We start from the raw sequence: 26,533 nt of genomic DNA on the forward strand, positions 1-26,533 counted from the left end.
GCCCCTTCCCCACCCAGCAGCTGGTGCTCCCTGCTGCAGCCACTCGCAGCCCGCATGGGGTTGTCCTGAGCAGGCTGTGAGCGGCTGCAGCACGGGACACCACCCATGGCACAGGGGGAGGAGCCACTTTTCCCCCATGCTCAGCACCAGCTTGTAACCCACCCCTGCTGCCAGTCTGGGCCCCAAGCCAGCTCCGGGCTTGCCCATCAGGGCTTCACCACAGTAGCAGCAGCTGCAGCCCCTTTGCTTGCTTCGCCGGGCAGCGTTTGCTGCTGCTGCCCAGCACACGAGCTCCAGGTGGGCAGCAGCAGCAAACGCTGCCTGGCATGGCAAGCATGGGGGCTGCAGCTGCTTCTGCTTTAGCACAGCCCCTACACACGAGCCCGGAGCCAGCTCCCCGCTCTCCCTGCTGGTGCAGCCCAGCCCAGCCCAGTTTCACAGACCCCCTGCCAGCCTGTGCCCTGCTCTGGGCCCTAACAGTGTTGGCCCTGGGACATCGGCCCCAAGTCATTGGAACACTGGTCCCAAGGTAGTGACCAGGGAGCAGGGCACCAGTCAAGGGGCAGGGCTACCCATGCGGCCCTCAACAGCTTGCCACAACTTGGTAAGCAGCCCTCTCCCTGAAATAATTGCCTGCCCCTGAGCTAGAGATTCAGGTCTTCAGTCAGCATCCCACTATCCAGCACTGGTATTCAGTAGGGTACATCATCATTCCTACTGCAGCAATGGCAACAACTAACAGCATTAGTGGTTTGTAGCATGTTCAGTACAGTAGAAACAACAACAGTCAGGGAAGCATTACAATATTTACTTGAACTTAAGATAACTCTGATTAGATGTCCCCCTAGTAATTAGATTCTATATATGGCAAATGTATACATTTGTTATAATTTTCCAGGTATAGAAGCTAATTATTGGAGGTTTTCCTTGAATTTGTCCCTCTACCACTGCTACAGCAAGGAAAACAAATCTGAGAAGGTCAAGTGGCCGTTTTGTCCTGTGCCCCACCACCACTTCTTCCCCCTGCAGTCCCTTCTCCTCTCCTCTTTACTATCAGACCCTGATCTCCCTAAGCACATGAAAATGAGGGGCAAATTTGAAAACATTGACTTTGAAATAAATGTGCTTATAACAATTGGCATATAGACAAATTACTATGTGTACCCACAGACTTAGTTCAAACAGAATTGATTCTTTTGACCTATTTTGAAACTCCTACAAGCTTAGCATGGTACTGCACAAACACACTTTCAAGCACCACTTTTGTACCTACTTATATATAGTATAAACTGGGTGTGTCTACACATGCATTTGATCTGGGATCAGTTTACTTATGAGTAAACTACTCACAAGTAAATGCTCCCAGGCAGGCATTTACACATGCATGGATGTGGAAGCAGAGTTCCTGCTCATACCAGCAAAATGCTGGCTGTTTCTGTGGCCCGGATCCTCCTTCTAGGCTCCTTCTGGGTGCTAGGCCAGGACTGGCAGGGAGCACCAGGCCAGGAGACAGTGGTCTCCTGGCCAGGGCTGGGACACTGCTCCCTTCTCCCAGGGGACTGCTTGCTGTCAGGACAAGGACAATGTCTCCCTGCCCCAGCAGGAGGGAGCTCCCAGACCTGGCTCCCCGATTAGGGCAGGGGACTTGAAAAGAGCTGCAGGGGAAGAGCAGGTCCCAGGACTCTGCCCTGTCTGCCTGTAAGACAGCTAGTATCAAGCCCCTGGCACCCAGAATCCCTGCCCAGCCAGAGGCTCACTGCTAGCTGCCTGCCAGCAGATGGGGAAGGGTGCTGGGACCTGCACCACCCCTGCAGCTCTTTCCAAGCCCTGCGCCTCAATCACCTGATTGGGGCACAGGGCTGGGACCTGCCCCTGACTGGGAGAGTTCCCAGCCCCCACTCTACAATCACAGGAGAGGAGCTAGAGAGCCTGTCTCCCCCGCTCAGCTCCACAAGCACCAAGATAGGCAGGGAACAGGCTGGGGAGCCTGTTCCCTGTTCAGCACTGCAAGTACAGAGGTGGGTGAGGATCAAGCTGGGGAACTTGTTCCCTGCTTAGTTCTGCAAGCACAGAGCTGTGTGGGGAACACGTTGGGGAGGGGAACAGGCTTGTTCCCCACCTAGCTCTTTCCCCAGCTTGAGCCAGCTCCTTCCCCAGCCCATTTGCAAACTCAGAGCAGGGGGCTTGGAGTTCTCTGCTGCTAGGGGAAGGGGACATAGTCTCCACTCAGGCTCCAGTGACAAAGCCTGCCTGCCTCAGGGGCAGTTCCCAGGGGCAAAAAGCAATCTCCTGCCCCCTGGTGGCCAGTCAGGCATCTACACAAGCGCTGGCAGGCAGTAACTACTTGCAAGTAAATCTACTACTTGCATTTGCAGGTAGCAAATCTACTCACGATTAGCGAGGTTTACTGCGCAATAAGCATGTGCACATGTAAACGCATATGCTTACTCCACAGTAAACTATGCTACTTCACAGTAAAGCAAGACACACCCACTATGCATTATATTAATCTAAATCTCATGATTTGTCATACAGTTCATTGGGCTGAGCCTCAGCAGAGTCAACAGCATTTCAAGCCATGGTGACCTCATAGTTCATCACTGCTCGCTATGTATATATACTCCAGATACCACCCACAAAGGATCTATGTGCTAGTTACCTACCCACTCATGACTGGAACTAGCTGTTCTTTTTATGAGCCCTGGGATACTCCAAATATATATACATACATAGACATATAGATAAAATGAAGGGCAACTTGGTACTGCTCCACCTTGTGAAGGGTGGGGCCTTACTAACTGCATGCAACAGGCCCAAGAGAGGGGCGTGTGACAGGAGTATCACTACTGGAGCCTTTCTATTGGTGACTGCCCTCCTGTTATGGGCCAACTGCCTGCTTACTCACCTGCCATGCCTTGATCTTAATTGATTAATTAATTGATGTAATTAGCGGGAGGCTGCCCACTTTATGCGCCCCCGTCCCAGGGGGCGCTATCTGTGGCTCCTTTTCCTCCCCTACAACGCAGCCCAAGACTCACAGATGGTACTGACGTGGTTTTGACCTGGGCCCTGCTGTGATTTGGTCCTCTCCTCGACTTCCCCGGGCTTCTCGTCGCACCCTTTGCTCTGGGGCTTCTCACTGCCCCCTTGATCTGGGGCTTCTTGCTCCTTGCGGCCCCCTCTACGAGGCTTCTTACTGCCCCCCTTGCTCTGGGGCTGGGGTCAGTGCACCCCAAAATGATGTGCCCTCTCTGGCACCAGGGTCCCCACACTACCATGGAGCCCCTATGAGGCTTCCTCCAACCCTAATAGCCTCACCTGGTCCTCCAGTTAAACAGTGAACACAAAAACACAAAGCCCCTGGGCTATTACATAAAAACCTAAACCTTCCAGCCAAAATAACATTTCAATCCCTGCCAGGGAATATTCCAACCCATAGCAGCAACCAGGGGCTGCTCGTGCAGTCAGACTTCTCCCCTCTGTCTGCACTCGCCAACCGCCTCCTCCCTTGGCCACCAGCAGGGATCTGCCCTCCTGGTCTCACTCCTGGGGTTTATATGTGCCAGGCCCTGCCCTTTCCTGTCAGCTGACTCACCAGCGGTTGTCCTAGGAACCAGAACCTGTGACTCTGGCTGCCCTGGTAACTAGCAGCTGGGCTTCCCCGCTTACTGCTAGGGCTCTCTCCCGAGTTGTTTCTGCCCTCAGGCACAGGGCACCTGCATGCCCTGCGACAGGGAGACAGAGGTATTCTGGGTAAATTGTTTAGGGCCCCATTTGGTTACATTTGCCAGACAGTTAAGGCTAGTAAAGGAACAGAAAACATTGGAAATGGGAAAGAAAACCACAGCTCAGCTACAGGAGTGAAGAGGAAGTTGAAATGTATTCAGTGTAGTGGCACACCTGACTTAAGAAAGAGTCAACACTGAGGTGGACTGAGTGCAATGGGCACTACCATACTTTTTATTCAGATAGGCTGCACTAACCTATTGTTGTGGTAGGTTCCCATCGGTACAGTTGCCCAATATGGGCCATGTGTTTTATAGTCATGTTCAGCACTGGCTGTATTTAAATCAGCTTCACACTGTTTTTGACAGCATTAAATACACAGACAATGTATTTAAGGAGGTTTCCTTGTATATGAATGTAAGAAGATTTATCAAGAAAAATAAACCTTTTCTTATATTTGAGTAAATACACTTAAAAATCTATGACTGTATCCTAGCCCACTGGATTTTAATCATGTTGGACTCATCCACATCCTCTAGTTCAGGGGTTCATAACTCTGGCATTTGTACCCCTAGGGGTATGCAAGGCATCTTTGTGGGGTATGAGGGAGAAGTTGCATAAAAGGTGGATTTAATTTTCATTATAATAACAATGATTGGCATTTATTGGGTTAAAATATAAAATGTATGCTGGTAGGGGTAAGAGGGCAGCTGGTAAATCTGGACGGGAGTACACAATAAGAAAAAATTTGGAAACCTCTGCTCTATGAAACCTCTTAATGCAATATTGAGCCAGCTGCTTCCCTCCAACTCCTGGGAAGAGACCTTTTTTTATTTTCATTTGTTCCCTAAGTAATAGGGTATCAGTGCGCTGAGGTCTCAATCACAACTAGAACCTTTCGTCCCTACCACAAATGTTAATAGCTACTCTCATTACTACTTTAAGCATTGCAGCACACACAAATAATAAAAAGTGGGTATTTTTGGGCCCCTGAATACCAGTCATATAAAAATAAAAAAATAAAAACAACTCCCAACTTCTCCACAGCTTTCCTAAAATTTAACAGACACAAAAAAAACCAGACACCAGTCAAATAATTTCACTCCATTTATGTGAAGTCTCAGTGCAAGCAAGAAGAAATACTGTAGAAAGTTTCATTAGGATCACAAGAACATAAGGATGTATGAACTGTTGGGATAAAGAAAACCACTGGCCCAATTGCATCAACATCCTATAACCAGGACAGGAGGTGGTGCAATAAAACCTAAAGGGGAAATTATGGAATTATCTACTCCAAAAGAAAGCATCTTCCCAACTCCTTTCTATAGGTACATAACCTATAGCACGGGTGTTCAAACCTTGGCCTGTGGGCCCGATCTGGCCCTCAGGGCTCTCCTGGATCTGGAAATTTGACAGTGGAGAAGCTGTGGCAATTATCACTGCCACCACTCTCTAACTGCCAAATTTCCAAGCTCCGTACAACTGTATCAGGCCCTGACCAGGCTGGAGGGACTGGGCCACATTCTCACGTGGCTGGATTGAGCCAGGGCTGCACTGGACTCCACCCAACCTGTTCCTGCATGGCTTCATGCATCAGAGCCCCAGCCCCACACAGCTGAATTAGCACCCCACCCCCGCCACCCGTTAGGTTGTTTCAACAGAGCTGGATTGGGGCTATTTAGGCCACCACCTTGAGCCACCTCAGGCCCACATCTGGCCCGCAGACCAACGTGACACTGCTCACCTGACCCACAGGCCAAAAAATGTTGATCACCACTGACTTGTAGTCTGGAACATGAGAGTTTATACACTCTTCTAGAGGGAAAAACAGAAAGTCACATATACAAACAACTGTCTCCTATCTCAGAGGTTCCCAACCCCGGGCCACAGCCTGGTACCAGGCCACAAAGGGTTGGCTGCCAGTCTGCAGAGGGGTTGGCTGCCAGATCAGAAGTCCAGAAGTGACTGGCATACTGTGCTGCAGCAGCCAACACAGGCTGGCTGCCACTCTGCAGTATGCCGATCAATTCTGGACTGCAGCTTACCAGCCCTCAGTTTGCCGGTCTGTGGTCACTTCTGGCCCGCGGTTTGCCAGTCCGCAATCTAAAAATGTTGGAAACCCCTGTCCTATATAATTTAAATGTGGATGCTTTCATTTTCCATGTAAAGAATTAATGCTGCTTTGAGTCTTACTAAGCAGGCAGCCTCAGTGATATCTTCAGACAGTAAATGCCATGGTTGTTAGGTGTCAAACACAAAAAAGGGGGTGGGATTTATCAGTTTTAAAGTAAATTGTCCCCTTGTTCTTATATTAGAAAGTAAATAGAAGTCATGCTCGTCAGAACCATTTTGCGACTAGGTTACTACCTAATATCATTTGAGAGAGAAAAGTTATCCATGATTTATACAGGAGTACACTTCAGACACAGAGGTGACTGCCAAGGTCCCCTCTAGATTCATAAAGAGGCATTCCCAGTATTAGGAAACAAGGGATCTCCACAGACGGTAGAAATGCAGTTTTATCCTTAGATGAAGAAGTCTGTTTCTCTAGACGGATGCAAATATACATATATTTTATTCTATTCTTCCCCTGCTAACTGTTATGTCACATAAAGATATTCTGGTGTCTTGTGAAAGCCCTATTTATTGGCATGCATTTTACAAGGCCCATAACAGAGGAAGAAACACTTGGCTTTATATTTTCAACATACTAGAAACAGTATATTACATATGCTGTGTCTGCAGCTTGTTCATTCTCTAAAGTATAAGCATCAGAGAGCTACACCAAGTTAAATGCATGTAAACAAAATCCTAAATAAATAATGGAAGTTCTGTTAAGATTTCAGGAAGACATATTTCATTCTGTTATCTTATCATTAATAAAGAATTATATGGTCAGTAGTAAATCAATCAAGGAAAAAGATGGCACTTTTGGAAGATAATATTTCTTTTTTTACCACAGGAATGCATTAGATCTATGACTCAGATAAAATTAGAGATATATTCTTATCACTATCTATGAAAGTGAAAACATAAAATTTTAAAAATAGCCATCGCTTTTTTCTACCTAATACAGCCAACACTATTCTTCACAGAATTTGATGGGAGGAATACAGCCGCCAGCCTCAGTATTATTAGAGCTTCCACTTCAAGTTTCTTAAGATGCAGAAGTCAACAACAGCACTTTGCTAGGATTCCTCACAAACTATGACTTGATTTGATCTATGAAATAAATACCTTCTTCGCTTCAGATTGACTTTCAAGGATGCCAATTCAGTTAGGCAAAATTAATACTATTAGCATATTTCCAGGGAAATTCACCTGAAGAAGTTAATGTCAAAAGGTCACCGAGGGTTCCTGATGGCATTTATACATTTCATGAAGGTTTTTAAGCAAAACATAGTTTCATAGTTTCTAGGGTCGGAAGGGACCTGAGCAGATCATCCAGTCTGACCCCCTGCCATGGCAGGAAAGAGTACTGGGGTCAAATGACCTCAGCAAGATGTTCATCTAACCTCCTCTTAAACACCCTCAGGGTAGGAGCCTGCACCACTTCTCTTGGAAGCTGGTTCCAGACTCTAGCCGCCCTGACCGTGAAGTAGCGCCTCCTGATATCTAACCTAAACCTACCCTCTGCCGGCTTGTGACCGTTATTCCTGGTCACTCCTGGCAGTGCACGGGGGAACAGGGACTCCCCCAATGCCTGCTGATCCCCCCTGACTAGTTTATAACAGGCCACAAGATCCCCCCTCAGCCTTCTCTTTTGGAGGCTGAACAGGTTCAGGTCCCGTAGCCTCTCCTCATAGGGCCTGCCCTGCTGTCCCCTGATCATACAAGTGGCCCTCCTCTGGACCCTCTCCATGCTGTCCACATCCCTCTTGAAGTGCGGTGCCCAGAACTGGACGCAATACTCCAACTGCGGCCTGACCAGTGTCACAGAGGGGGAGGATCACCTCTTTGGACCTGCTCGAGATGCATCTGTGGATGCATGCCAAGGTGCGGTTGCCCTTCCTTACTGCCTCCCCACACTGCCGGCCCATGCTTATCTTGGAGTCATTGATGACCCCCAGATCCCTTTCCGCCTCCGTGCTGACAAGAGGGGAGTTCCCTAACCTCTAGGTATGGTGCCGGTTGTTCCTCCCAAGGTGCATCACCTTGCACTTGTTTGTGTTGAAACCCATCCTATTCTTATCCGCCCACCCTTGTAACCTGTCTAGGTCTGATTGTAGCCTGTTGCATCCTTCCAATGTGCCCATGTCCCCTCACATCTTAGTGTCATCAGCAAATTTGAACAGGGTGCTTTTTACCCCCTCATCCAAATCGCTGATGAAGAAGATGTTGAACAGTGCGGGCCCGAGGACCGAGCCCTGCAGAACCCCACTGCCCACGTCCTTCCAGGTTGAGAAGGACCCATGTACTACCACCCTCTGGGTGCGGCCCTCCAGCCAGTTGGCGACCCATTTGACTGTGTGGGTGTCAACACCATAGCCCCCCAGTTTCTCAATGAGAACAGGGTGAGAGACAGTGTCAAAAGCCTTCTGGAAGTCCAGGAAGATTATATCCACTGCTACCCCCTGCATCTAATGATCTGGTGATCTGATCGTAAAAGGCCACCAGGTTGGTCTGACAGGACCTGCAACTGATGAACCCATGTTGGTTGCCCCTAAGCATGCAGTCCCCTGCTGGCCCCTCATGGATGTGTGCCAGCATAATTTTCTCGAACAGCTTGCCTAGGATCAAGGTGAGACTAACCGGCCTATAGTTTCCCGGGTCCTCCTTCCTGCCTTTTTTGAAGATGGGAACCACGTTGGCCCTCTTCCAGTCCTCCGGTACCTCACCAGAGCACCACGAGTGCTCGTAAAGTTGTGCCGGGGTCCTGCAATGACCTCAGCCAGTTCCTTTAGAACTCTAGGGTGGAGATCATCTGGGCCAGCTGACTTGAATATGTCCAACCCCTCCAGAAGTTCCCTAACTAAATCCTCGCTAACCCGTGGCCCAGGTGTGCCTCCCCCGGGGCCCAAGGGGGAGGTGGCTGTTCTGGTCCCTACTTAGGAAGACGGAAGCAAAGAAATCGTTAAACATGTTAGCTTCGCCGTCTGGTGTGACGACCAAGTTTCCCATGGCGTCCTGCAAAGGCCCCACATTACCCGGGACCTTCTTTTTACCCCTTAGTTATTTAAAAAAGGACTTCTTATTGTCCTTAATCCGGGAAGCTAGCCCCAGTTCCATCTCTGCCTTGGCCTTCCTAACTACCCCCCTACATCCCCGAACAACTACAGAATAGTCCTCCCTGGTGATGACCCCTTCTTTCCATTGGGTATAAGCCTCCTTTTTAGCAAAGAGACATTCCTGGATGCTTTTGGTGAGCCACGGAGGCTTGTGTGCTCTCCTGCTCCCTTTGATCCTCGTTGGGATTACCTTCCTTTGGGCTTGGAGGATCATCTCCTTAAGGAGCGACCACTCTCCTTGGACACCTGGCTCCCCTCCCCTCCGGGACCTCAGCGCTTCTCCAACTATCCTCCTTAGCTCGTTGAAGTCTGCCCTCCTAAAATCTAGGGGCGCTGCCTTACTGCATGCCTTTGCCACCTTGCGCTGGATGGTGAATTCCAGCAGGCGATGATCACTGTCGCCCAGGTGGTCGAGCACCCGCAGCCCCCTCACCAGGTCATAAGGCTTTGTATAACCCCTTTGCATCAGAGCAAAATTTGTTCAGCATGACAAAACTGACATTAAGTTACCAAATTCAACCTTCTAAAAAGATTCCATCGTTAGATGAAAAATGTTAATCATGAAACAAAAAGCCAAAAAATAGAGATACTTCTTTACATTCAAACTTCATTTTAAAAGGCACTACCTTTTTGTTTCAGCAAAGGAATAAAGTCTGAGGAAAGACTGACCAAACAGTGAACTGTGGGCCAAATGCAGCCTGTAAATGGTTAAATAGTCAATGTATATTGGCCACACTGACACAGTGGCTCTGGCTGCCCCAGGTATGGGGGTTAAGCCATCACAGACAGTAGCATAATGAGGACTGGGTGACCAGAGTGCCAAACACAGCACAGGGTGCAAGACTGGCAGCCACCACAGCTGCCAGCCGCTCCTGGCCCCCAGGGCACAGACCCTTGTGGTTATGTCTCTGGTAGCAGCATTAACTCCTTGGCTGCTGAAACCAGCACAGAAATTCTGGCAGCTGTGGCCAGAAGTCCCATGGTCTAGATCTGAACCCCACAGAAGCCCTGCAGTCCAGGGTCCCTGTTGCACATCATAGTTGAACAATTGTATACATTAAGCTAAGCCAGGTGAGAGAGAAATCTCATGTTGGGGTACATGTAAACAAATTAATCAATCTACAAAAAGCATTCTTAAGTAAAATAATAAGTATCTTCCATTCACAGTACTTCTAGAAGAACTGTTTATCAGAGCTTCCCATAACCAAAGCAAAAAAATATGAACTAGAAAAGCCAATGGTATTTAAGACACTTCATACTTTTTAAGTGATATAAGAAAATGAAATGTTCAGACTTCCACCTCTAATCATCTCATTACGTTATTTCAAAAATCAAAATCTGTGGAACGCAACATGCTATTAAATAACATCTTAACACTTATTAGCAAAATGACCAAATATAAAGCTACTTTTTCAGAAATATTCTGGATAGAAGAATAATAACTGTATCCTCTTTTATATCTTTTAAAGGAAAGCAATACAGCTGGAAAAGAAATTACTCATTAATCAACCTAAGTCATTTCCAATGCATCCATTTTTATTAAATTACACCAAAAATGTCTGTGTTCATGTAAAAAAGCCTTTTGTTGTAATTATTTATTTTTAATTTGAGTAGCAATCCTGTCAGAAGAAAACCTGCTGTTTAATGGAGAAGGATTTGCTTAAATAATTACTGAAGTGGAATAAAATTTACTGTTTAACCTGACATTGTAATCTATCGCTGCTTTCTCAAAAAGTTTTCTATTGTACACCTGCCCAAAAAATAAATCAAGAATAAAAGTAGATAATTTATGGAGTTTTCAGAAATCAGTTTTAACACTTACTTTTGCGAAGATCTGAAAAATGTCTATTGCAGGTGACAGCTGAGAAGCATCCTGGACCTCTGCTTTCAAATAAAGCTGTAATGTTTGTGCAAGGTGCCCAAGGCCCTCTTTCATTTCTTCACTTAGCTTTTCAATATCTAAAGAAAGAAATAAGGAAACCAAAACATAAACAAAACCTTCTGCCAACATCTTAAAGGCAACCAATGGCAGGTGTGCAGTCTAGACACTTCAGACCCAAAATTTAATTGTGAAAGAGGTCAAATATATTCCACTATTTTGACAGCTACATATCATAAAGAAGCATTTATCAGGTTGCTATTGGCAAAATATATATATGCATTATGGTGATCAAAAGATCAAAAGTCTATAGATAAAACAGATGTGTAAACAGATGCAAGATTTTAGATAAAAAACTAGTCAAGGTGAGTTTGCTACATTAAAGATACGTTTGCATGTTATCCAATAGTTTGTCTCTCCTTACACTGAGGCATATTAATATTACATTCTTCACAGGAACTGGTTGCAAAGATGTTTTATGCTGCCAGAGAGAAAACCAAAGCAATTTACAGAGTACAGAGATCATGGTATATAAAGTCAAGAATAATGCACCAAAGGTTGAGTAGAACCAGAAGTAGCTTAAGTAAATATTTCTGCATATTAAATAAACACAATCTAAAATAAAATACTATGCACTGGAGCATAATTATTTCTGTTTTCAAGTGTGATCTGAAATACAGAGAAATTTAGTGCTTTAGTTTCAGAATAGCTCATCACCTAACCCTGCAAGTGAAGGCAATGGGAGCTGTGCATTAGGTGCCCCAAAGTCAAACAGCAAGTGAATGACAGAGCTGGGAATGGAAGCCAGGTTTCTAACTCTGTTCAGTGCCCCATGACTTCACCTGCACTTCCTTCTTCCTTATTGCTTGTTATGGTGAAAGAAACATTGAGGGAGAAAGGAAATATGAATGGGTTTAAATATCAATCAGTGTAAAAAAAGCTTGGAAGAAGATTTTAAAAGTGGGAGTTTATTATTATACATTACTAATCAAATTCACCACTGTTACAGCCCCACTGAAATTGCAGCTACCTGCTCCAGTGGTGGATTTGATCCTACTGCTTTAGTATTCCGTATCAGTGCAAAATAAATATGACTTTCATAAGAGAAGGTTGAATCAAAACCCTTTAGAAATTGCAACCATAAGACAATAGGTATGTACCAATATTAGTCTCCTGTAGAATACAGTGTTGGAATAAACACCATAATACAGGTTCCCTTCCACTTTCTATGATTCTGAAATATTTCACAAAATGCTAAACTTAACAGTCCAAGAGAAAGACAATACTCTTGCTTTCTACTGAAGCAGTTATACCTCCAACAATAGAGATGTCCTGCCCTATAATCATAACTGATGACAGGTGAGTCAAACTGCCAATGCACAATGTCTCAATACACATACTTGGGATATATTGAAACACAAGCACATGCATCTTATAAAAAACAAACTAGCCTTGACCATACTAGTTACTTTCACCCTAGAGGTTTACCTTACATTCTTACCCATGTTTCGATTAAAGTCTCCTACAAAATATCTCCACATACAAAACATTTAATCCCAGGCTCGCTTGCCTAGCTAACTGTATGAATTAAGGTTCATGTTTCACTTTAAAGACCAGGCTCCTACTCACCCACTTTGCAGTGAAGATGCAACTGAAGCACGTGTTGCTGAGCTTGTGGTTAGACAGTTCTGCACCTCAGTCCCACAATTCCTGAGGCCTGAATGATCGCCCCTTTTCCCTATTCACTTCCCATTCATTTGCATGTTACTTTATATGCCCTTGGTTGGTACCAAACTCTTCATTCTACATGTCCTACTCCATTTTCTAAACTGCTCATTCCAGCTCAGTCTTAAAAGATGCTTGCCCAGCATGCAGTTAGCTGGCCCTAGGAGCATATTAGGGTTTAAGTTAACTTTTGGCATAACTACAGCAAGAAGCTTAATTTTGGAAGATATCTACATTTGTTTGACAGCATCTCAGAGACAGGTGGAAATGAGGATCAGGCGGACATTGTTCCTTGTCCTTGAGAAGGGCAAACTATGAACAAAGTGCAATCAATGGCCCCATCACAGTTAGGGGAGCCAGTATTCTTAAAATCCATTACTATTCTGTCCACACTAGTTACATGGCTTACTCATCGGTAGCAGGCAGTAATAATTTCCTCTCAATTCTCTACCAGCTGACTTGCCAAATTCACCAACTTCATGTTGGTGACAATAGTAATTTACTTTTGGACTGATACAAACTTTCCTCAGTTCCAAGATCCTCACACAGCTCCACAGAAGTCTGTGTAACAGGGAGGTCTGGCCCTTTAAGAAGGAGCAGATAACCCTGGTGTAGAAGTCCAGCTGCAGATGGTTAGTATATCCCACTAGCAGTTAAAACTCCAGAGGAGAGATCAGAGAGTAGTAGGCTAGCGCAGTGGTTCCCGACCTTTTTAGATCATGGACTAGCAAACCACAGACCAGAAGTAACCGCAGACTGATCCATGCACCAGCAAACTGCAGTCCAGAAGTGACTGGCACACTGTGAAGCAGCAGCCACCCCTTTTATACTTGGTGGCCAGGAGGAAGACTGAATCCCAGATAAGCTCACTATCAGGAATGCCCATGCAATGGTACAGGGCCAGAGCTAAAGGACCTCTTCTGCTGTCCAGAGAAGGGATGAGAATTTTTCTTTGTTCACTGTCACAGGGGAAGACACCAAAATACCAGGGGGAGCCCCAGGGTCAGGAAACCCCAGAGGGGAAAGAAAAAATAGTAAAGAAAGATACTCACCTGCAGCGGGACCCGCGGCAAAGCCAGAACACACGGAGGAACCCACACGGTTCATCAGCCGCGTCTTTATGCAGCTGCAGTCAGCCAGTGACGTCAGCCGCAATCACCGGCTGGCGGAAATAAAACAGGCCGCCAGCAACGAGGAAGGGGGCAGATCAGCGCCGGCAGGAGCACCAGCAGGAGGCGTCTCTCCACCTTTCCTGCAAGAGCAAAGGGAGCCAGAAGCTGCTTCCCCAGCGGGGGAGGATGCCTCAACGCCCGCAGCAAGCCAGACACCACTGGCTGCAGCAGAAGGAGCTGTGAGCCAGAGGCGGCTCCTCATGGCCGGGAACCTGGGGAAAAAGGACAGAGGGGCACAGAAAGACCCCGACACCCGTGGCTATAGCAGAGGGGCTGGAGAGGCCAACGTAAGTCTCAGCACCTACCCAGGTGGGACCATTAAGGGCACCGGGAGAGCCGAAGAGGTGCACCAGGTAGGAGACGAGAGACAAGGGCAGCACGAAGAACTGCAGAACACGGCCTTCAGCAGCATAGCGCCAATCCAGCAGGTGACAAGAGGCCCAGCAGCCACCGGAGGACCACAGGCGGTCCAAAAAGATGAAAGGCTGGGCAACGAGGAAGAAGAATTGCGGTGGAATCTACTGGTCATCCCGGTCACATGTAGGGCCTACCACCGACCCAGAGCATCAAGGGCGGGTGGTTAGTGACTAGGCAGAGGGAGCCTGGTCAAGGGGCAGTTGGGCCCTCCAGAGGGCACCGGTGATTTTCTTGTGTATTTTGTGTTTCCCGCAGGTGGAGTGGTTGAAGGTCAGAGCTCGTGGAGCCCGATTGCTATTTTAGCCTCGGGGTTGGTTGCTAGGCTTAGGGAAAGGGCTGTGGCCTTGCAACCCGGGTAGGGTACTGCAGGCTGTTTGTGTTGGCTGAGAGGACCACCCCAGTGAAAGTAATCAGGGTCTCAACGGTCAGGAGCTTGACCAGGAGAACAGCTGTGACCCATCAAGGCTGGGTGTAAAGGCGAGGTTGAGGGAAGGTGGAGCCTCGCAGAAGACCACCAGATAGATGTCCCACCATCGAGAGACCTCCAGTAGTTGGACCCACCACTGAAATAATATTCAAAGTCATGGAAGGCAAGATTGGGGAAAACCACACCAGAAGGAAAGACAGACTCAATGGACCACCAGGGACGGTGAGGCGAACACCAGAGAATATCCCAGCAAAAGCCGCACAAGACCTGGCATTCGAGGCCAGGCAGGCACATTCATTTATTTATTTGTTTAGTGGCAATTGTGTGTTTGTGTATAGGAGGATTGCCTTAGAAGATCCCAAGAGAGCAAAAGCCATCCTTCAAGGCAGAAGGCATACAAACTTACTTTCAGACTGCTTCCTTACATGGACATTCTAGAAATACTGCTGGCCACCCCAAAATTAGCTGCATAATGCAAATTAAGTCTATACTTGCAGTTTTGTACAACACCAGATTTACCAGCCTACCTATAGATAACCAGCAGTGACCATATCAGGTTTCCACTCTGCTACAAATGAACCCCCTTCCCAGGCTTGCTATTACTTTCCCAGATTTAGAAACTACAGCTGAAACCATTAAGTTCATTAAAAAAGGAGAGAAGTTTATTAACACCTGTAGATTGAAGAGTTGAGAAGGAATCAGGAAGATTATAATGAGCCAGTAAGTTAGAGTGACTCCATCACTGCAGGCACCTCCAGTTTTAAACTCTGGATGAACCACAAATCAAAGGTAGGAAGGAGAAGGGTATATTTGTACCACTACAACTCCCCTCAATTCTCCCCTGGACACAGCTATACAAGTATAGGTTGTGTGCATCACTGCAACAGCAAGCCACCTAGTAGACTTAAAAAAAAAAAAAGCTAAAAACATTTCAAAAGGTCACAAGCTTCATTAATGTTCACTAGTTTGAGCACTGAATTGTTTTTTTCCTTAAAGCTTTAGTTTCAAAAAAGAACCTAGTACTGTACTTTGCTTTTATAAAAATGTCCCATATGATGCACATACATTTTGTGGAATGTATGTATTTATTATAAAGATATGTTTCACTTCACCTAACACTGAAATGAAACCACCTCGGGATGGAAAGCAGCAGTCATTTAACAGCTCAGTGCAAGGGGATGCTACAGCTTAGGACAGATGTGAACAAGAATACTGCATCCAACTGAAACTTCAGGGAGAATTTAGAGAGAGAAGCAGAATGCAATTACCCAAATTGGAATTTGTCCAGGGTATCACAGCTTACAATTCTGGTGAAAATACTCCCATGTGATCTTTAATGGCAAATGATCAAGACCTAGGTTTTTGCATCTCATCCTGAGACCAAAGCAAAAATCAAAGTAACACAGAATTTGTAAATGCTTTCAGACCATGTTCTTAGAAATTTGTTTAATTGAGCCAGATCCTGTTATAAAAGGTTTGTGGAAAGTTTTCTAAACTATTCACAGGGTTTAGTTATGCATCTTTACTGATTCTAGTGGAAATCAGCTAAGTATCTGCAAAAAACTGTTACAAATGTTCTCTTTTCTGCATACCAAGTCTTACTTTATTTAATCAGGGTACACTTTTGGAGACATCTTACACAGAAATCAAACATGTAAAATCTTCAGCATTTTTAAACCTGTAGGTATGACTACCATTTTAGAATACAAGAGTAGCAAAAGCAGGAGAAGAGAAAAGGTAACACACTTCAGGCCTCTAATCTCAGATGCAAAATATACAATACATTGTACAGATAATAGAATTGGGAGAGTATACCTTCAAAAAGGAGGAAAAAGGAGGAATACATTGGCTCTAAGAAATAAAATGATATAAAGCCAAACTAGTTATCTAACACTGTGGTGCATATAGAAAATAAAGGAAAATATTTATCTATCTAACAAAGCCTCTCATACTATTGAAAAGTGATGGTGTGAACTAAAACTAAACAATGGTAGTGGTGCTGCTGGTTCATTGTAGTTCTTGGTGGAAAACAAAAATGCCAGTAAAATATTAATCTCTGAAATGATACTTACTTGCAGTTGTGATGTTAAACATTAGATTTCTTTGCATCTTACATTAAGGATTGTTAAGGGGTCTTGGTCTCTAGGACCAGACAAGGAAGAAAAAAAAGCTCATTGTTCTGCCTAAGAAAATGTTTGAGAAAGGCTTTGACTGCATATATCATGACCACCACTGATGTAAAGACTTCATTTTTTACATGAATTCCATGTCAAAAACTATTCAAATATTGACAAAAGCAGTGTCGACCACGCCCAGCATTTATTTTTGGGACATTTGGGATATTATCTACAACCTCTATCTGTGAGAACACATGAAAAGCAAAAAAATCTTCTGAAAAATCAAAGCGGTTTTCATTCTGAATTTAAGTTCTCTACCAGCACTAGCAATCTTTAGGACAGTACGCAACACAAAGTATAGTTTTCACTTGCAATTATCTGTCATGGTTTCTGGCATAAGAGGGGAAACGACCAGAAATTGCTGGACCATGCCATGGTGTGGTGTTGTCAACATTTTGGGTCAACAATCCAAACAATCCACTTCTGTTTAGAAGTGGATGCTCATATTTGCGTGTGTGTTAAATTGAACTGGAGGACTAGACTTGTGGCTGTAAGGGAGAAGGAGAACCCTGAGAAAGGTGTTAGGGGCATCCCAGGTCCTAAACTCTTTGAAGGGGGCAGGGGACACTGCTGTCAGCTGAAGGTATGAGACAGAAAAGACTGAGGGCATGAGCCCAGAGTCCACGAAGGGCGAGCCTGTGGCTGAGAGGCCCAGAGCCCACAAAGGGTGAGGTTGGAGCTGAGGCCTGGGAGCCTAGGACTCTGGGACACTGGACCTCCGGTGGAGGGTCTCAGCCAGAGTAAAGTAGGTCAAGACCAGGGGTTCTCAACCCAGATGAGGATGTAAGACCTGAAATGAAGACCTTTCAGAGGCAGCCTCCCTGTCTAATTATAAATACTAAAGCATGGCAGGTGAGACAACTGGGTGGGATCCAGAGAGGACAAGCAAGATGGGATCCAGGTGGCCACTAGGGGGTGACTTTGATGTTCCAGCTCCAGACCCATTCTAGTACCCCATCACATTCTCTCAGGAAAGCAGCCAGATGCTTTCTAAAAAGGTGACATCTGACCAGGCTCGGTAGTTGACTATGCACCTGTGCATAGAAACACTTACTTCCAAGTCGAACTCTAAAATATTTGTTGCAGTGCAATCCCCTGACTGCTGTCTAATTCAGTAGCGCCCCTTCCAGCAACCACCAAACTTGGGCAGAACTGAAAGAACCTAACTCCCAAGAGCAAGCTGCAAGTCCTCCAAAAACAGGCACAACAGATCAACTTGCTATCTTTAAAATGTATTTTACAATAGGGACAAAACTTTTTGTGATTTCTTTTATTGTATCAATTATATGGCTGGGACCCCTCCAAATGGAGGAAGAGTCTGCTGCAAGGATCTCCATACTTTGAAACCTTATGATGACAACAGGAGCTGGAAAAGCAGGAATGGCAGAAATGGCATACTGCAGATCAAATCAAGAATCCAGAGCCACCCACCCTGCATGGAAACACGTCTGAGTTGCAGCAGAGTCTATCAATCCCAGATTGGCCTCATCAGCCATCTTTGAACCCCAGATAAGACAATCATGGAAGACAACCATCCTCAATTGTGAGGGACTGCCAAAGATAACAACACTTGACAGAGCTGTTGGAAAAACTTTTGGGCATCAGGTGCCCTAGCCAACTCCTCAGCCCTAAAAATGCTCTAATCAATGCAACAGAAAATTGTAAGGCCAAAAAGTAAGCATTTCCTTAGCACACAATTTGACTTAAGGTCATAGCTCATTTGGGTGCTATTCCAAAAACAGCATTTTTGGCTAGTACCTCATACCTTTGAAAGAAGCTTCGCTTTTGAGTTTAAGTGACTTTAATTCTAGGACACAATAGACGTCCTAGAATTAAAGCTCTAGGAGCAAACAGGGATGAGACAGTAGATACATTTTATCTGTATGATTTGTTTCTTTTTAAAGTAACTAATAATGAAACCAATTTTCTGAAACCAGTGAGAGTACAGACACCACTGTGCAGTTCCTGAATTTTCTTGCAAGTGAGCATTTTATCAATAAGTTGTTGTTTTTTTTGAAGAAGTTCACAAACTCTGCATCATTTTACTCACTCACAGCTCAGTTCTGTAGGATCCTCCTGAGATTCACTGTTCAGTCACCTCACTAGAGTAACTGAAAATGCTGTTTTTCAGGTTCTACTGGCTATGTGGATTAATAATTAATTCTGTTCCTCATTTTTCACCTAAACTATTGCCTTAATGTTCCCTTGTCTTTTTATGAAGAAAGAAGATGAATACGTTGGCAGAGACTACAACAGGAAAACAAAAAGTAATAGAATAACTTTGGCTGACATGGCAAGCAAAGCTACAGATATAAAGTTATTTAAGGTCCAGACCATGGATTCTTACCAAATTAGAACAGTTTTAAAAAGGAAAGAAATAGGTTTGTATTAATCTAGACAGAGTTCCTTTAAATTTTTATTCTGCTGCATTGGGCTAAATTAGGACTGTGTTTTCCTTTTACCATTATGATGACAGGGATTTCGAGCTACTCTAAGCTTGAAAGGATCAGAAATGTCTACTTTAGCAGTAGTCTAACTTCAAAACATTAGGAAGCAGAACTACCAACGAGTAGCTGAAACCTATGGAAATACAAGAATCGTACTGGCATAACATCATTTTTTTTTCCACAATTGAGTTTCCAAGTTAAAAAGAAAATCTTGAGAACTTCGAACAGTCTTACTTCTCCTTTCATTAGAATTTCTGTTGAATCTTTGTCCAAAAGAAACAAACTTACAACAAACTGAAACAGATAGGATGAGGGAGGACAGAAGGGAAGAATGGAAAAAGGACAACAAATATATTTTTAATAAGTCAAATTTCTACATACTCCTGTAGGTCATGGGATGGGCATATGTGGACGTGTCAGTGCGTCTCCTGGGCTGCCACCGTCCCACTAGGTTCCCTGGCAATGTGGAGTACTCACTCAGGGGCTGCACATGTCCAACTTGCCTGCCACGACTTTGATGATTCTCCAGTTCAGTGTATTGTCTGACACATGCACGTCCAAAAATGAGACTTCGAGCTGTGCAGGGTCCATCGCTCTGAGGGCTCCTCCACCCCTACACCCTCACCCTGGCCTCCGTGTGAGTCCGCTACTTGTGAACTGCTTCAATCCTCCACCTCTCCCCTTTTGGGGAACGCAAAGCTTAACTAAAACAATAACAAAAGTAGAACCCCAAATACCGCTCCTGTCCAGAGCTGTGGACTTCGGGCTCTGGTGTTTGCTCTTAGCAGAGTCCACCTTTCTCGCTGGGTGCTCCCTTTTTCCTTCTCTTATAAGGGAGCCTCCTGCCCCATCTGGGGCCTTGTCCCTTCCAGGACTGCCCGGTTCCTCACCGCTAAGGCCATGCTAATCCGTCCAACTGTGCCCCTTCGCCCTGCTGGGCCCAGCCACTCCCGGCCCTATCAGTCTGGTTTTTAGTGTCTGGGGTCGCAGCCCTGACTCACACAGTCTCTCAGGGCCTTACCTCTGCCCCAGAACATACGTGCGCAGCGAGTGCTGGCGTGCATCCGCCGCACTCAGCTCTCCCTGGCGTCCGGCTCCCATCCCGGCTCTTCCAGTTCCGCACCCCTGCTCCTTGGTTCCGGCGTTTCCTTTATACCACCCATGTCATTCCCCCACCTGTAACAGGTAAGTGAGCGCCCCGCCCTCCGGGGCTGCGGGCGGCCTGTTACTGCGGGTTCTCCCGCCTCGCGCATCTCGGGGCTCGTCAGCTCCTCCGCTTCTGCACAGCATAAGATTGTCTAACACTAGAGATGGATAAAGTCTGCACCCTGCTTTTCTACAGAAATTTCAGGAATCGCAAAAGCTTTTTTTTCAGTACATTTACACTTTGCCGTTTTTATTTTGTTTTCCATGCATCATACAGAATGATTTTTCAGACTAGATGCAAGACTCTGTGTGTGTGTGTGTGTGTGTGTGTGTGTGTGTGTGTGTGTGTGTGTGTGTGTGTGTGTGTGTGTGTAAACATCAGAAGATGAGACACATTTATAGCACTACAGTTAGTGATGACTTACTTGACTGAAGATCAGCCAAAGTGTAGAGCTTCTCAGAAGGACATGCTGATTCTCTAAGCTAAAGATAAAAACAAATAATAAATAGATAGACAGATAGATAGATAGATAGATAGATAATTAGCACTTGTATGGCTCGACCTATTGCCAAAACCCAAACTGGTGCTTCATGCTGTACTCCTGTGAGGTAAGTAAGAGAGTAGCAGGAGCAATATTAAATCTATTTTGTTCCTAAATTCATTATTTTATAATCCACCATAAAAGTATTAAATAAAATTTTTGTTATGACATTTGCTCTAATTTATTTTCCTGATTTTACCAGCTTGTCCTTAGCAATTTACTTTTGCCTGTGTCCTGTAACTGGAAACAATTTATGAAGGAAGAAATCTGCTCACTTCATGTGATTATAATTAATATACGCCTAATTGTCCTTTAGCAACATTGCCAAATACACTTACCAGTGTATGAAATAATAGATCATATTGGAAAGCTTTAAACCACACCAAACACATATTGTATATGGGAATGAGACTGACTGAGACTGGCAAAAATGGCAAAACTCTTGCTGATTTAACCCCCCAGTCAAAAGCAGATCAAACAATGATGGGATTTAGCCCACACACATTTACAATGGAATCACAATGTCCAAAAAACTGTAGGCTTACTAGGGCTTTCAAGGGAGTTAGAAAAATTCAACAAAGTTAAGCTAACAAGGCTCACAAAGTATGGCACCTATTCATCCCAAAAGAAAATATTCACTACCACTAGTCCTTCTGACAAATCTTCTGTATTTGCTTCTGTTCAAACATGACTTGATCCTAGTTCCATTAAAGTCAATGGCAAAACTCATAGCAGTTTCACTGGTAAAGGATCATGGCAAAAAAAAAAAAAAAAACTGCTTTGACTTCCATTTCTCAGGCAGACAAATTTTGAGACTCCATTATATGGCCATTGCATGAGAGGAAATCCCACTGGCTTCAACAGAGGCTCTTTGCCCTACAGCACTTTCATAAACAGGTCCCTGAAGCATAATTTTGTCCATTTTCATATTTCTCAATCCTTCCTGAATTGCTGAGAATTAATCAGTGATTTTGTAATGCAAAATTCATTTTGCATTTTTTTCATCTACCCAGTCATCTCCACTTTCTAATCTTTAATTACATTAAAAATGTAGAGTGCAAGAGTGTTTTTTGGGCTGAATATATTTAACACAATGTCACTTACTAGTTTAAAAACAATCCTTCCAACAAGTCTCACAGAGTCAGGAGGAATATTGGGCTCAACACTCTTAAGACACTTGCATTCCCGTTTGTGGTCCTGCCAATCTTCTTTCTATAATATTAGGGGAGAAAAGAAAAGAAAAAAGGATTTATAAAACCACCCACAACCAACAGGAAGATTACTGAATACTTTTAGACAAACACATGCACTAATAAGACAAACTATAGAGCAGTGGTCCCCAACCTTTTTTTGCTGTGCCCCGCTGCTGGGAGCAGAGTGCGGCAGTGGCTGCCCAGGGACCGGGGAGCTCCTGGCACATGACGCAGCTTGTCTTGAGTGTGGCGCTGCCAGCATTGCCCCCGCAATACTCATGTGGGTCATGACCTCAGGTTGGGAACTGCTGCTATAGAGGGAACCAGTGGTAACCTAAACATTTTGGTCATTTAACCCTCTTGGTCATCTTTCAGCCTTTTCATTATTTGCAGCAAGCTGGTGCCACACAGCAGGGGAAAGCCCTTGCCATAGGAGTCAAGTTTTGTTCCGTTTCATATAGAATGTTTTATGCAATTTACTTAATGACATCATTTGTATGCTTATGGTCAACACAGCTTGGCCCAAGCAATGACAATGTTGGGTCACACAACTTGACTAATGTAGCAGTTGTGGCAGAGGCAGGTGCTTGAGAGCATCTGGGGAGAGGGGCAACGGATCTAAATGAGAAGTTATTGGAGTAACTGGGCAGGTGGCTACTAAGGCTGATAGCACTGCTGGGGTTTGAGGTGCTGGGAACTCCAGAGGTTCTTCACTGAAATGAAGAAAAAGCTGGTGCAGATTCTACTGAGGGAGAGGTGAATCCTGGGAGGGCGGACAAGTGCTAAAGCTAAGTGGGAAATCTGATGGTTGGGAGCACTGGGCAGCTGGTACCCAGAGTAGTGAGAGTGAGGGAGTCTGCAGCCTATATTGGGCTCCATACCTTACAACTACTCCAGCCCCTGCTTCTTGCTCTTTCTTCCTGGCATTAATCCAGCAAGGGAAGTAGCAATAGAAGCAGCACCACAGAAGTGTCTACCTACCAAAATACAGAAATGCCTGCAATCATCCCCCAGCTCAGCAAAACACATGACAGTTCAGCTGAAGTGAGGGAATATGCCGCAGCTTTGCCAAATGTATGAGCATCACCTAAGATGTGTGGCACTTGACAGCCCTGCCTCAAGCTAGCGAAGTGCTTTTCATTTGTCCCACGAAACTCCCCTTCAGAGTTTGCTGGAATTCAACCTGTTAGAGGCACTGAGGGGAAGTGACAAAACACATGTCTCTTCTATCACTTGGGCTGTCAGCAAAATTTGGTGGGCTGCCAAAAAAATAACTAAGTATTCTAAAGTGCCCTTCTCCCTACTAAAACTGCCTCCCAACCACCTGCCCTCCTCTCTGGGACAACACACATAAGGGTGTTGATCCAGTTATAAAAATCAGAGTTCAAGCCTTGATGATGCATGATGAGACTATTGCTATAGTAACATATTATAAAATTTGATTTTAACCTTTAAAATAAGAAGAAATTACCAACACAACATCAAAAAGGTATTTAGGTTGAAAGACCAAATACTTGGAAACCAGATTTAAGACCACTTGGGCAACTAAAATCAGTTCCTTTGTACATATACATCATGGTCCAATCTTTAATTATATGATCACATGGTATTTTTTCACTGTTGTCAATGCCTCATAAGCTTAGAACATTTTTATTTAAGCTAACTGTAAATCATAAACTAAAGCACCATGTTTCTTTCCTAAATTAGGCTAGATTCACAACTAATGCATACCTTAGACCAATAATTCTCAACCTCATTAGACTCATGGGATCCTGCCTTAACCTCAAGGCACACCTCAGAAAATGCCAGCTCTTTGCTTTCATTGTTGTTGTTTTTTTGAGTAAAGAAAAATAATAGAGCAATTCTTCTGTTGTAGAGAACTTAGTGAGCCCACAACAGATCAGAATATTTTTGACGCTATGAATTCCTATTAGAAAAATTTGAAATTTGTGGGTTTCTCATGTGTACATGTTCACACACCTAACTATTAATATTGTGTGACACCCTGTAGCACCCTTAAAAGGATCTCACAGCACCCCAGGATGGCACCCTGGCTAGGAATATATGCCTTTGGCAATAGCAAGATACAGAATATCTGGCTCTACAGATACTGAAAACATATACTGTATTCTAAATCAGGGTTTAATCATCTCAGACTATTTGTTTGCCGAGTTTGGGATACTGTGGACAAAACAAAGATAGAGGATTGGTCAAAACCAATTTTAGGAAAGGCAAAGAAATGTCTTCTTGTCTGCTCAAACCAGGTGGTAAACAGGTATATAGGCATCTTGGAACATCCATTTTGGAGCAGATTTCAACATAAGCAGAGCCACAGCACTTATTTCTGCTTGTACGTGTCCATCTCATCCACTGAAGTAGGCAGGCATCCTATGTATTGGCCACTGGGACAATATATATTAACATTTTGAGGTTCAGTATTGAGAATATTCAAAATTCTATCAATTAAATGTACTAGTACAAGGCAAAGACAGCACTTTTACAAAGAGGGCATACTATTACTTCGAAAAGAAGTACTACAATAGTTGTTGAAGATTCTTATATTTAAAAAGCCATCTCTTCAGTATCACACTATTGCTTTAGGCAACGGTTCTCAGTATGTTTAGACTTAAGACCCCCCTCCACAAGTTTTCGGAATTTAGCAGTACCCCATTTAAAAAACTAATATAACTGTAGTATAAATATTATCATATAAACATTATATTATGAATACTGTGTTATTAATTCATTATATTACTATAATATAAAATGTAATATAATAGTTACCCCTTCAGAGGATTCTTCCCTGGCTCTGCTGGCCATGTGCATATTTGCTTCAAGTGTGGTGCCTGCACTCCTTACACATGGGTGGGTCCAGGTCACTGCTCAGGACTGGGATCCAGCAGACCAATTTCCAGACTTAGTTATCCCAGGATAAATCTAACCTGAACAGCCTCAGGGCCAAAATGGACAGAATCCAAGGACATTGAGCTAGCAGAGACAAGGCACTGGGCTACACTGAGGAAGTCAGAGGGGCAAGGATGGGGCAGCAGAACACATGAAGGTGCAGGTTCAGAAGTAGAAGAGAAAAGGAAGACACCCTCTCTGCCCTAGTCTGTACCTGATAGCAGTAAGCACAGACCCCACCACTGCAGCTACTTCTCCAAGGACTCACAGACCAGCATAGGCAGATTAATGGATGGGCCAGCTGGGCATGAGCCCAGGGGCCTCTACCAGGTCAGGGAGGGCCCCAGGATCCTCATCACCAGGGAAGTGAAAGCTACAGTTTTAAACTCAGAGCCCATTTTTGTCTCTCAGAAGGGAGACAAAAAATGGTGCCAAGTTTAAAACTGCAGCTTTCACATTTGCTTTCCTAGGAGCTGGAAGCGGGGCCCCTCCACCAATGGGGCTGCGGGGGTGGGGGGAGGCAGGGCTGGGGCCAGGCCAGAAGAGCCATGCCAAGCCTGGGGGAGGAAAAGAGAGGGGAGTGGGCTGAGTGGTGCTGCACCTGGCAGGGAGGGGGCCAAGCTGGGCTGGGAGAGCCATGCCCCATCTGGTGGGGGGTGGGAATTTGGGCTGGGCCGGGCCAGAAGCATTGTGCTGCATCACGCCTTTGCAAGCGGTGGTGTTGGGAGGGCCTTGGGGGCTATAGCCCACAAAATCAATCTTAGGTCCCCCACAGCCACCCCTCCCCATGCCACTGCCCACCCACAGAATCATGGCATGGCACTCCCAGCCTGGCCCAGCCCAGCCCGGCCCTCTGCTTCTGTGTGGCTGCATGGGACAGCTGGGCAGCAGCTCCCTGCAAGTAAATATAACAGGGGCTGAGCAGGGAGCTGGACTGAGCCACAGGTGGCTCACGGGGTGGGGGGACTGCCTCCATGTGATCGAGATTGGGAGAAAGGGAAGTCCTGTGAGGAGAATAGTCAGGGAAGCACTGAGGTCCTGGAGGGGAGGGGAGCCAGGTGTCTAAGAAGAATGGTTGCTCCTTAAGGAGATGATCCTCCAAGCCCAAAGGGTGGTAATTCCAACATGAATCAAAGGGAGCAGGAGGGCGCAAAAGCCCCCAAGGCTCACCAAAAGCATCCAGGAACATCTTCGAGCTAAAAGGGAGGACACCCAATGGAAGGGAGGGGCCATCACCAGGGAGGACTATACTACAGTTGCTCTGGGATGCAGGGGGCCAGTCAGGAAGGCCAAGGTAGAGATGGAACTGGGACTACCTACCCAGATCAAGGACAACAAGAAGTCCTTTTCCTTTTTTAAATACATAGGGGGCAAAAAGAAGGTACCAGGTAATGTGAGGCCCATGCAAGACATGCTAGGAAATCTGGTCGTCACACCAGATGACAAAGCTAACCTATTCAACAACTTCTTTGCCTCCATTTTCCTGAGCAGGGACCAGATCAGCCCCCACACTGGGCCCCCCTCAGGCCCCAGGGGAGGCGCACCTAGGC

The 26,533-nt window shown here is 45.2% G+C and overlaps 1 protein-coding gene across 2 annotated transcripts in view; it reads right to left on the reverse strand.

The window, feature by feature from the left end:
- Window positions 1-26,533, reverse strand: part of SMYD3 (SET and MYND domain containing 3) — a 278,654-nt gene that overhangs the window by 130,628 nt on the left and 121,493 nt on the right. For both annotated transcript variants that reach the window (XM_090031507.1, XM_090031508.1), the window contains 3 exons: window positions 21,991-22,098; window positions 20,770-20,827; window positions 10,777-10,913 (listed from right to left, as the gene is read on the reverse strand). In XM_090031507.1, coding sequence (XP_089887633.1) covers window positions 10,777-10,913; window positions 20,770-20,827; window positions 21,991-22,098 — 303 coding nt within the window. The remainder of the gene's footprint in view (window positions 1-10,776; window positions 10,914-20,769; window positions 20,828-21,990; window positions 22,099-26,533) is intronic.

This window comes from Crocodylus siamensis, chromosome 1 (assembly GCF_052110815.1).
Source record: "Crocodylus siamensis isolate JL-2025a chromosome 1, ASM5211081v1, whole genome shotgun sequence".
NCBI classification, from domain to species: Eukaryota; Metazoa; Chordata; order Crocodylia; family Crocodylidae; genus Crocodylus; species Crocodylus siamensis.